A 12812-nucleotide genomic window follows, 5' to 3' on the forward strand; every position below is an offset into this window, starting at 1 on the left:
CAGGTTATCACCCTAAATACTGTACTATAGAATTTGTTATTCATTAGGCTACTTAATTTTACAGTTATGCATATAAAATGAAATAGACTTAACAGGATAACCTGAAACAGGTTGCCTTGTGACTATCTCCTTGTATTATAATGTTCCTCATATTGAAATACTTAATGTCACAAGTACTTTTTTCTTTCTCTAAGCAAAAACTCATTACTTGAATTTGATTGATATCTGCATATATTTTGGGAACCAGAAAACCACATATAATACTGCAGTGAATGAACTGAATCAATGGAAGGAACTCAACTGTACTAATACAGCCTAAAATAAATTATAGCTTCTGTACAAATACCCTACTGGCTTTTAAGAATGAAAGTTCCTCTTGATCAATAAAAAATATGATGAAGCAAATGGATTCTGTACAGAACAACAGGTTATGCAATGACTGTACTTACAGGCTTCAGATCACAGTGAATTATTCTTTCCTGGTAGAGCACCTGTAAACATCTCAGCACACACTGAGTGAAGTGTCGAATTAAAGACAAACTGAAACCTTGGAAGTTGTTCTTTTTGATCAACTCATACAAATTTATTCTGCAGGAGTTGTGGGGGTGGAAGAAAAAGAAGACAGAAAGCAGAAAAGAGATTAGGGAATTTATTCTTAAAGGCATGATTAGTTTACAGTGCATTAAAAAAGTATTTAGCCTGTCTTCCTACATGAGGGAAGACTCATGCAGAAGAAAATGACTGAGCTATTTTTCTCCTTGAGAATGCTGTTCTGCATGTAATATGCACAAACATCTCCCTGATTCTCCAGATCTAACTAAGACATAATGCCAGAGGACTTGCTTGCTTTATAAACAGTGCTATGTTATGCAGATGTGCTGATTTTCACCAAGAGCAACCATCATTCAGGAGCTGAGTAATAAATTTTCTTCAGTCTCCTTTCACTCTCACATGTCTTTGCTTTGGCACCTTGTGTAAATACTTTTCATCTAAAGAGTCTATAATCAGCAGTAAATCTTTCTAGATAAATAGCCCTACAAATTCAGGTCTTGTTAGGTTTTTATATCCCTCCAGTCACCATCATAGAATTGTGGAATTGTTTTGGTTCGAAAAGACCTTTAAGATCATCGAGTCCAACTGTAAACTGAACACTGCCAAGTCCACCACTAAACCATGTCCCTAAGCACCACATCTACACATCTTTTAAATACCTCCAGGGATGGTGACTCCACCACAGGAAAATATACTTTACCCCAGCAATTCAAAGGAAATACAGAAGTGATTGCGAAAGTAGAAGTATTCTTTCATGTGGATGATATTGTGAGTATCATCCTTGTCCTTCTTCAGAAGAGCATCAAGGATCTTCACTTCCACCAAAGCCTGGCTGTGAAATCTGAAATATCACATGATATGTTACCATTAACTCAGTCTAAGTTTATCACAAGACAAATACTACAAACATCACAATCTTATTGTAAACTCAACATGTGGGATAATGATTAAAATGTCACGATTCACCCCTGTTAACTACTGTAACTTTGATTCATTATGGTTGTGTAGTCTACATATACTGGCCTTGTATAGTATTTAAGAGTATTTATTTTGACTTGTTTAAAAAAAAAAATAAAAAATAAAAATAAAACAGCCTCAAATGAGCACCCAGAGTAAAACCCTGCTACTTTCAAAGTCATAGGAATGCTTCTGTTCACTCAAGCAGGGACATATTTCACACCAACCACAGTGAGACAGTCAGTTTTGAAGAGCATCTTTACATTTAGTGTTAACTGAGCAGGAAAACTGAACAGCTAAAATTCTGGTGATGTAGTCAACATTCTCATTCTCATCATTCTCATCATTCTCATCTGCCAATGACCCTCTAGTTCAAGTTGAATTCAACTAAAAACTTGTAACCAGTCATGTAACAAGAAGAGGTTGCTTAGGACTATAGTGTAGAATTTTTCATGTTAAAATAAGCGACTGGAGCCCCCCAGCATGTCCCTGTGGTTTTGAAGGCCTGGGGGTGGGAGAGCGAATGTAGGCTCTGAGCTCTCAGTCATGCAGGGCTGGTTTCCTGGGCTGTGCATTAACTGTGTCACAGATACAGAAACCTCCTTGTAAGTCTGGAAAAACTGTGCCTGCTTTCATAGACTGTGTCCCCTGGGTCCAGGCCAATTCTGTGTCCCTGATATCACCTTTCTTCACTCTGTTCTCACTGTGTTTAATGAAAGCCTGATGTACAGGGGGCTTGATTTTGCTTTGTTCACATTATCCCAGATTGTCACTGCCTACATAACAAAAAGCTGATTGTACTGGTTTAAAGTCAACTGTTGTCTCACCTTTTCTTATTCCTTATTATTTTCAACGCCACTAATTCATTGGTTTTATGATCCAAGCATTTAGCCACCTGGCCAAATGACCCTTTCCCAATCACCTCCAACACTTCATATCGATATGCAATGTGGTCATGTAAAACCTTCAAAAGAAAACAAATATTTCAATCCAGATAGTACAACAAAGATCAGGCTTTAAAGTAGTTGATGGGTGTGTGAGTTTACTGACTATGAAAGATGCTGCACTGGTAGCAACTAAAGCCTACGTTAAACAAGGGTAGACTCATCTCAATCTTGAATGAGATGTTGTCTTGGTTTAGGCAGTTGTTCTATCACCCAATGACCCCTCCCTACCTGAGAATGGGAACTGGGAAAAGTAAAGGAGACCCATGGGTTGAAATTAAAACAGATTTAATGAAATAGTAAGAAGAATTAATATTAATATTAGTACTAATATAAAATACACAAAGTTATGCTCAGCTGACGAAAGCACGACAATCACAACAAATGGGAGAGTAAGCCTTGGGAGCAGAGAGACAGGCAAGACCCTCCATGGGTGACAGCTGTTGAGGAAGAGGGTCATTCCCAGCAAACTTTCCAATTTACACTGAGTGTGACATTTATAGTACGGAATACTTCTGTTGGCCAGCTTGGGTAAGCTGCCCTGGCTTTTGCTGCTCCTAGCCTTAGCACCTGGCTAAATCTAAACTGCTAAAGACCTGGATCATTTCCTGGATCAGGAAATCTGCATGCCAGGTCTGGCCACAAACTAAAACAAAGGGTCTTATCAACTTTGTTCTCACCAAATTGCATGCTGCAGTCTTCTTAAAATGCAGCTTTTCTGACGGAGAATTGATTCTATGATTCTACCTCAGCAAAACCAGGACAGATGCAAAGCAGGTCTCTCTTTAGGATTCTCTTCTGAGCTTTAAAGTGATCAGTACTGATGTTTTCACTATGTGAATATTTATCTTCTAGAAAAAACATTTATCTCATATATATCACTTTAGATTTGGCAGACAGTCACTACAAACTTACTGAGCTGAAAATGAATACCATAATTTTTTCACTTACCTTTAAATAGGAACCATGCTCATCATCGTAACAATTATTATTCTGGGTTTCAGGCAAACCTTCAATCTTTTTAGCTTCCAGCCCAAGAAACCATAGCTCTGTATAACTGAAAATTTCTTTTTGCTCATAGACTGTTAACTGGTTTCTAAAATTTTTCAAGGCTTCTAAATCAGAAAACAAGAATATAAAACCAAACATCAATACAATGTCAGAAACCTCATGGCAAATTGCTTTTACAATGGAATATTTTACAGTAGAGCATGCCACTTGAGCAGGAGGCTGAGTAGATGACTGTTAGAGGTCCCTTCCCAATAATATTTCTATGATTCTACAATGTTGACATTTTGCACAAATTTATGTTTATTTTTATTTTTCTGACAGTATTATGTTCCACAAAGCATTTGTTATCTATCACCAAGATTTTTAAGAGAGTTCAGGTAAAAATGATTTGATTCTGAGCAAAGTTAAGTACCTAGATGTTTTTAAACATCTCATCTATTGTCTATCTGCTTCAGCAAGCTTCACAACTTACATAAAAAAAACAGTACGTTTTTATTGGTTTGATTGTCATATTTATAAAATGTCAGTAAGCTTTAGTTAACTAAAGTATTTGTCTTTCTGATGATAGAAAATGACAAGTTCAGATGCATGAGATTAGGAATTAAGTGGGACCCAAATCTGCAGTTCTCCTAATTCTGATTCCTCCTGCACAGAAGCATTTCAGCTACCTTAGCACCTCCACTTAAATAATTTAAATCTAGATAAATAATGAGATGGTAGCATTACAAATCAACGTGTTCTCTAGGCATGCACGTGGGTAATTTGTTAAACAGTGGCAGATCTCCATCCATTAATGCAGGGATGCTAAAGAATTTCAAAGCAAAAGGCCACTATTTTTTTTTTTTTCCCATAGACTCCTTCTAAAAATAGAGTAACTCTGATGGAAAGTTTCTAGATCTGAGAACTCCCAAAATGCAATTTAGCCCACATAGATAAAATGTGAGAGGGTTGCAACCAAGTGGGAGAAGTGTTTCATCACTGTAATAGAATATTGCTGTCACCTACATGACCTGTCACAAGTCTTCAACAAATAAACATTCTTTTTTATAATACATACTTCTCTCATTTACATATTTAAAATTGTTTATTTGTTCTGCTATTGCCTACATCCCCAAGTAGGATTTTTAGAAATCACTGAGCCCATCCATATTCTTGTTCTCCAAGTTGTTTGTTACATATTTCAGTGACCATTTAGCATGGGACCTCTGGTCACTGAGCATCTTCCTGACTGCATATACTCCTTATCATTGCGGGCAGCTTGTTACTCCAGTCATTTTAGCATGATCTGTTGTATTCTACCTGAAGCTGTCATAGGCAGTTTGACACTGATGCTGGTGCTTTCCAGTTCTGATGGTTTTGTCTGGGCTCTGGTATCACTTTCAGGAAGACTGTCTGGAAGGTTAAATTGGGAAAAATTGCCCCGAGTTCTGTTTTCCTGTCAAGCCAAAAAAAAAAAAAAAAAAAAAAAAAAAGAAAAACAAGTAGTAAATTTTGTTTTCAGAACATTCAGCTGATCTGCAATTATATAAATATAGAAAAAATACATATTTATTTTGGATTTGTTGAGTGATCTCTATGTTAATTTTGTTCTGAGGCAGAACAAGCATGCTTGGGGACTAGAACACCCTACTTACCCAAAGAACAAATTCTGCCAATAGCACTAGAGGTTATTGGACCATGGAAAGATAAATCTCTAAATAAAAGAAGCAAGTTCATCTTCAAGGTTCATTCAATACATGGGCTCTCTCACTTTGTATAAATGCTACAAAATGCCATGGTTTCATCAAGTTGCAGTAACTTGCATGAGCTAGGGTAGGATCTGAGTATGTTCTTCCTAGTACAGAGGGAAGGAAAGATACTGGTATCTTTCCTGTAATAGGCATTATCCATCTTGGATTTCTATGTTGGCACATGCACTGGTAAGTTGTGCTTGAATCCTTGAGATTGCTTGTGCAGCCCACAGGACTGCAGGGACACCAGCTTGGGTCTGCACTCTTACACGTATATAACAGAAATATCAAGACTTGTATGAATGGGGAATGAATGGGCCTGTGTGGGTGCAGAAGCACAGGAGGAAGAAATTGCAGAAGGACATACATCTGTCACCTATATCAGTGGGTCATCAAGATGCCAGCACATGTAGATTCTCAGGGCTTCCAGAATGTGAAAAAAACAAAGGATAGGCTACAGAATCAAGCCTTGAAAAGACAATGGAGGGTTGTAGACAAAAGGGAGCCAGATAAGGAAACAGAAAACAGTGTGCTCTCTGATTAGGGTGTAAGGTGTAAGGTCATGTTCTCCTCAATCCTTTCATTGAGGGGAAAAGACTCAGATGGACCAATGCATGCAATAGATCAATACCTGCCTGAAGTACAGAGAGGGCGATGGCTTCTATGAACAGGGAACTCTGACCAGGCACAAACACAGTAAGGAGCACAAAAAAGGTGGAAGCAGAGATGGGTTGTCTGGGATACCTGCAAGAGACACTACCTGAACATGCAGGTATGATTAGGAAAGCCAAAGCTCAGTTAGAATTAAAGCTAGCAAGGAATGTGAAAGTCAGTAAGAACAGTTTCTATAAGTACATCACCAGCAAAAAAAGGAGGGCTAAGGGAAATGAGAACCCACTGCCTACCAGAATTTGAGACCTAGTGACCAAAGACTGGAAAAAGACCAAGGTACTCAGTGCTTTTCATTGGTAAGTTTTGCCTTCAGGCCTCTCAAGTCCCTGAGTCTAGGGGAGTCTCTAAAGTATTTTTGAGACTAACCCATTCCCCCTCATCATTCACAATATTTTGCTTCTTGTAGCTTTGCCCAATTATACACTCCCCCCCCAACCAAATTGAATAATTTGTAGTAGTAGCAAGCTGCCAATTTCAAAGTCAAAAGTATTTGAGAAGATTCTTGACTTCCCAAACAAAATGCATTGTGTGGGGACTGTCAGTGCAAGAGATCTGAAAAGACTCCATATTGAACCCCTATGGAGTGTGTCAAGTCTCTCAATAAAGAGACTCCATTGAAGCAGAAGAAAGGTGAAAAAAGGAGTGATCAGAGTAGTGGTGGTGAGTAGTGCAGGTCCCTGATTTGTTGGGGAGAGAAGCAGCAAAGAAAGAAGAGTACAGACAGGGGATGAACGTAGTAATTGTGAAAAAATGAGAAAGAAGTAACGCCAAAAGAGAAGATGTTTTCAAAAACCTCACACAATGTTGGGTGTCCACTAAAATATCTGGAGATATACACAACCATACTGGTAAGTAATGTGTCTATTTGACTGTTGATAGTTCTTCCTTCTCTCCCCGCCCGGCTTTAACTATGGCTGAAAACAGAAACTGATGCAAATGCTGACACTAAATTATTTCTCTCTTCCCACACACAAACACACTTGTGACACTGACTCTCTCTTAGCAGTACTAGAGAGAAGCTGATTAACCACTCAAACACAAGATGTCATAGAGCTTTATTAACTCACCTGAAGAGAGGGGAGGACATTCTGCAAGCTCTTATTTGTTATCTGAGGCAGGCTGCTTTCAAGGGGGGGAGGGTTTGCAGTGTCTGCAACCAAACCATGCTTTGCTTGACCTTCCAGATGTGGGAGGGAAAGAACACTGCGACTGACTTTCTAAATAGAAAGCATAAGTAAATATTACATAACACCTTCGAAAAACAAAGATTTAAAAACTTGGAAAATGTGTATGGTTCACTCCTGACACCTAATGGTGAAAGGAAAGAGAGCAGATCCTCTCCTGTAGCTCCTAGTTGTACTGATGGACAGGAGAAGGTTGTCCAGGCAACTGGGCAGCCTGACACGTTTTAGGACACAAAAGTTTCCCCACAAAAGTATTTCCACCCAGCACCAGAGCAGTGACTGCTTCAGCTGGAAAAGGTGGTTGGGCTTGGAAACTGAACAGGCGTTCCAAGCAATAGGACTCCTCTGAGTGGGGAAAATAAAGCATGCGTAGGGTAATAAACAGGCATGAAGAGTAAATGGCAGGCAACATCATTAGATATTCCCAATGCCAGAAGAGAAATTGGGACTAGACTGCTGCCAAACACCAGGGTGGAGCAGTGGGAGGGTCTTCCCTGCACTGCTTTATTAATATTTCTTTCCTCCTCATTTCCCTTGGAGTTCACTTTGACCAGGACCCTTTGTTGCATCCCTCATTAGTGAGGAAAAGGCAAGCTCTGCACAAACTTTATTGAAAAATAAATGCTTATGTTCATTTGAAAACTCCAGGATTATTAGTCCTTCCTTTAGACTTCTCCCATTTGATAATTACAAAAGATTTCTATACTACTTCTTTAAAGTCAGTCATCTAAGGATGTGGTTTTGTAAATGTTAGGACCTCTAATATGCTTGGATGTCTAAAGTGAGAGAAATCATACTCTTATCAGCAAAGACTATTTCTTTGGCAAATAATTAAAAGATTATTTGAAATAGATCTGAAATAGATCAACTATGTGCTATCAAATGCAGAACAAGGTCCAGAAAGTTAAGGTTACAACCCATATAAGCCTATAAAATCTTTGTCATTGGGGGAAAGATAGAAACATATTTGTCAAGCTTTTGACAACAAAAGAGAGGGCTGATATTTTTTCCAAAAGCAAAGAAACAAAGCTCTCAGTCCAACCAACCTGAATTAATAAGTTTTATTTTCCAATACTGTGGAAAAGTCTTTAAAACCATAAAACTCAGATTCCAGTGGACTTTTCATGAAAGTTTCAAGGAACAAAAGTGGCTAAGAAGAAGAAATGCCTCAAATGCTACAGAACAGCTATTATAACCAAAACACTTGCAGGCACTTGGGACAGTCATACAGCTAAAGGGAAAAATGGAAGAGTGCAGGGGATAAAGGACTTCCCCCTGCTCAGATTCTTTTATTATAGGGGGGCTCTTAGAAAACAAGCATTCAGATATTTTTAAAGTCAGCTGAAGAGTCACATACCTGATGGAAGACTCTGGTAGATTCCAGATGATCTCTCTCTTGAACAGTCAGTTGAGATTGAGAAAATGCATCCACATGGGAAGACTGCAAACATGAAATGATGCTTTAATAAAAATGATTCTGGGAAAAAAATCCTGAAATCTCGGTATGGTTTCTGTGTTTCTTTCCTTTGTGGCAGTACCTGTGCCAACACAGAGCATGAGAGGGGACCACAAAAGCTGCTGAAAACGCTCTATGCTCTAGCAATTCCTCTCTCAGTCGAACAGCTGGTTTGTGGGCAAGTGCAGAGACAGCTTGCTTTGCCTATCATGCCTCTCAGCATGCTTGATATGCCCATGTGGTCAGCGGAGGGGTAGGGGGAGCCTTTGCCATCCCTAAATATGTGCTCGAAAGCAGACAGTGAGTCTGCCTGGAAGTACAGCTTTAAACTGCCTCACAAGGTAGATTTTGAGAACATCCATTGTTAATAGCAGCGTTAAACTGATTCAGCTTGTGGTACAGATTTTATGAAAATGCAAATCAATGTATAAATTTACTGAGATGTAGAAAACAATCCATTGGTTCCAATAGACAGATAATATTAGCAACAAATAAAAAAAGAGGAACATAAGGAAAGTGCTAAGCAGCTCATAATTTTTAAGATTCTACTAGTGCTTTCAGCAGTTTTTTTATAAAGATGAACTTGATAAGTAGCACTGCACACTTCTGTCCAATAACAGACTAGTGAATTCCAGAAATCTTCACAATAATTTAGCTACTGAAAGCCCTGTGGCTACATCAGCTTGGAGCTCTGTTCTACAGGCTGGAGTGAACCCCCATTGGGCTTAGTCAAATGTGCTGCCTTGTCCCTGGACTCCGAATGTCATTCCATTCATGGTCAAAAAAATAATCTTCATTCAGGTAGACACAGCAGTTCCACTATAGAAGTTTTGAAGTGGTAGAACTGCAGTATTTTCTCTAGAAGCAGAAGAACTTGGAGGCATGAGTGGGGAACTTTAATTTAGAGTTTCAAAATAACAATTTTGCAGCCAAAATTATTTTACAGATGTGAGCTGCAGATTAAAAATACTTAAATAAAGCAGCATGGTATTCTTCTTTACCTGTTTTGCAGCCAGGGCTTCCACGGCCTCGACCTGTCACACAGTCTTAAATGCACAGAGCACCTGCTGATGACAAAGTCAGTGCTCTGTAAAATGACTTTTAGCCTATCCAGTGCCATTGTCAGTGCCAGGGGATCATGTTTTAAAGGCTTTGTCATGGACTTCAGGTAGTCCATGTGAAAATTTGACTGCATACTGGAGGAGGAGGATTAGCGTGTTTTGTACTGGCTAGTGCCACGAAACATCTGCTGTGATACAGCCTAGTTGAGTTGAAAGGGCCTCTGTCTGAGCCTGAAAGAAGGGATAACACAGATCAGACTGCTGCATCTGTGCCAGTGCACTGCATATATGCAGGAGCTTTAGTGGGTGATGGATGCTTGTGTACAAACTGACCCATGCACATACAGTCACCTTGATATATCCAGGGCACATCAGTGTTGCTACAAAGGTGCAGATCAAGCTGAAAGGCTCTGAGACATTCTGCTCTGTAAGTATGGGATAGGTGCTCAGAGATGCTGTGGGAGCTACAACCTTGGAGATGAGATTAGATTAGAGACCTCTAGAAAGCACTTCCAAACTAAACATGGAGAGAAAACTCTTATGTACAAATCTACCTGATCACACAAAGGAAATGCTGTCCTCTGACACGCAGGTTCAACTGTCTCACCATTAACCATGAAGATACCACGAAAGCTGGGCAGACCAGCTAGAAACTGCTCTTTGGACAACTACTGTTAGTGTCCATGGCAGGTATTTTCTCTTTCTTTTGAAAAAACACTCACAAATTAATAAGTCCTTCTGCAAGCTTAATGGGTAAACTTCACATTCAGAACAAGCTGGGAAGAACAGCTCTGGGTTTAACCTTATTATGCTAACTTGGTAAAGTTTGAAAGGGAAGGTCATGGATATCTGTGGAGCAGAGGAGAATATTCGGAAAGGTACTAAGATATGTTTTTGAAGGACATACTTATTCCCATCTTTGGAACTAGAGATCAGCTGCCCGGGGTAAGGGAGTATGTGCTGTAAATCCAAAATATCCCCAGAACCACCACAACAAATGCCCCCAGAAGTGAACCATTGGATTATTGCATCCTACATATGAATGTCCTAGAGCATGATATACTTTGTCCAGTGCACCCAATGTCCTTGTGGTCACTGTCCTCCAGTGTGAATGCAAACAGATGACCTATGGAAAACCCAGTACCAGAATATTTTTACAGACAAACACTTCACATGCAAACTAGGTACCCTGCATTTCAAGGGAGATTCACTTCTGTTATGAAGATGAGTCTGGGATCCACATTTATAACTCTACTAGATATATCAACCCAGGTCTTAATAAGACTATTAATTTTAGTGCATGTTACACTTTTCCCCACACTTCATCTATAATTTACTCCCAGCTAACTTTATTTTTCAGCTTCTGGAGCTAATGAAAACATTACACTCCTTTTAGAGACAGTTTCTTAATCACTTTATGCTTTTCTAACTACAAGTCAATATAAAACCATGATTTTAGAGAGAAACATATCACTGAAAACCAAAGAAACAGTGGACTTCATGGCATTTTATTTCTTAGTAATACTTTTAATAGGCTATGCAATGATGTCTATATTACTAAATATATAGGCCAAAATACATTGTATTTACTAACAGAGCATGAACAATTCACAAAATGTCTTCAAAACTCAGCAAGAGCTAAGGAAGCAGGTGAGTGAGCACCAAAATGTGCTGCCAGAATTCAGAATCCATCTAATTTCCATTCACCAGGGAAACACTGGCAAGATTTTGAGATGGACATTTCTCCTTTTACAGTGCAAAAGCAAAATCAGTCTATCAGCCTGTGGCTGTGCCTTTTCTCATCATGTAAATTTGTGATTCTCCTTGTCTCTCTTTCTCAAAACCTGCTTACTAAGGGTTTATAGTTCTTTGTCACTCTTTGGGCAATTTATTATTTATACACTTTAAAATCAATCACTGATCAACCCTTATAACATTCCCTCAAATAGGTAAATAGAATAATCTTTCACCAGTGGAATACCAGATCTTTGCCTACAACATTCCTGTCAGTGGCTGAATGGAGAGTAGGTGGATTGATCAGTTAGTCCACAACAATGACTTATTTGATGATCTTGGTCCAGATGTCCCATCAACTGGTGCTCTAGCAAAATCCTATACATCTAGTATGGGATCTACAGACGAGCTGTTGTGACTGGATGAATTCTGGAAGATGCACTCTAAAGAAAAACTGCAGCAACTGTAACTATTCCACTCCATTTCACTCCTGGCTGTCCTACATCTATATCACTTGGCCTGTCCTAACAGCTCCAATATTACACTTCAATTCCAAACTATCACTTCATGATATTCCAGCCCTTCAAATTATGTATTACTGGTCATTGCCCTGCTAATTCCAATTATCACTCAAAAAACAAAACAGTGTCCTCATTCACTACCCAGTCTACAGTCATAAGGAGTTTTAGGTGCTGAACATAGAGCATTCTGCAAAATCAGAAATTTTCATAATTCCCAAAATTTCAGCTTATTTTTCTCAGTTCCCAGTTGACCATGAAAGTTAGAAATGCATTAGAATTTTATAAATGATAAAATACACAAATATACACAATGTAGACTCCATTGTCTTTTCATTTAAATGGGCACTTTCTTCTCTGTCCCCTATCAAAACTGATTAATGCCTGCAGAATAGAGAGAGAGAATGCAATTTAGGTGTTAAATCATGCAATGTATTAAAAAGCCACAGCAAATGCACTCTCACACAAAATACAGTAGGAACATAAACATTTTCCCCACCTTGTCAGCTATTTCTGTCAGCATAACTGCAAGAGTCGTTAACTGCAGGATAGAGGTTGTTTATTCCATTCGGTGAATGCATTTCAGGAAGCCCACCTTCATCTAGTCAGAGCATAGCAAGATCAGTTTCAAACACAGTACCCTGATCAGAAAAAAATGGATAACCCTTCTGCTTGGCTTCAGATTTAAATTTCTATCCCGGAAATATGCCAGTGACTATTAGCTGCTCTAGTATTCTTTTGGTGGCCATCTGTTCCCTTTCTCAGCCTCCTTCTAGCCAAATATAATTTTCCATATTTATCATGGCAAGTCAGTAATAAGAAAGACAAATATAACAGGATTGGCTGTTCTCCTTGCCGTCTCAGTCTGTTCTTTCTCACTGAGCTCATGTGCTTGCGAAACCAAAAAACACTTGAACTTGTATTTTTTCAAAATTTGTCACAACGACCTTGCTATACAATGAGTAAAATCTATTCACCAAGGCCTCCAGCCTG

General features: G+C 38.9%; 1 protein-coding gene across 1 annotated transcript in view; it reads right to left on the reverse strand.

The window, feature by feature from the left end:
• DYRK4 (dual specificity tyrosine phosphorylation regulated kinase 4) overlaps positions 1-12342 on the reverse strand; it is a 21808-nt gene extending 9466 nt beyond the window's left edge. Inside the window, exons 1-8 of the mRNA XM_010168082.1 lie at positions 12319-12342; positions 8408-8491; positions 6934-7083; positions 4764-4899; positions 3405-3568; positions 2337-2473; positions 1253-1393; positions 450-588 (exon numbers count right to left, since the gene is read on the reverse strand). Of these exons, the coding sequence (XP_010166384.1) occupies positions 450-588; positions 1253-1393; positions 2337-2473; positions 3405-3568; positions 4764-4899; positions 6934-7083; positions 8408-8491; positions 12319-12342 (975 nt within the window). The remainder of the gene's footprint in view (positions 1-449; positions 589-1252; positions 1394-2336; positions 2474-3404; positions 3569-4763; positions 4900-6933; positions 7084-8407; positions 8492-12318) is intronic.
• Positions 12343-12812: the final 470 nt, after the last annotated feature.

Source organism: Antrostomus carolinensis, unplaced genomic scaffold (assembly GCF_000700745.2).
Source record: "Antrostomus carolinensis isolate BGI_N321 unplaced genomic scaffold, ASM70074v2 scaffold7965, whole genome shotgun sequence".
Taxonomy (NCBI): Eukaryota; Metazoa; Chordata; class Aves; order Caprimulgiformes; family Caprimulgidae; genus Antrostomus; species Antrostomus carolinensis.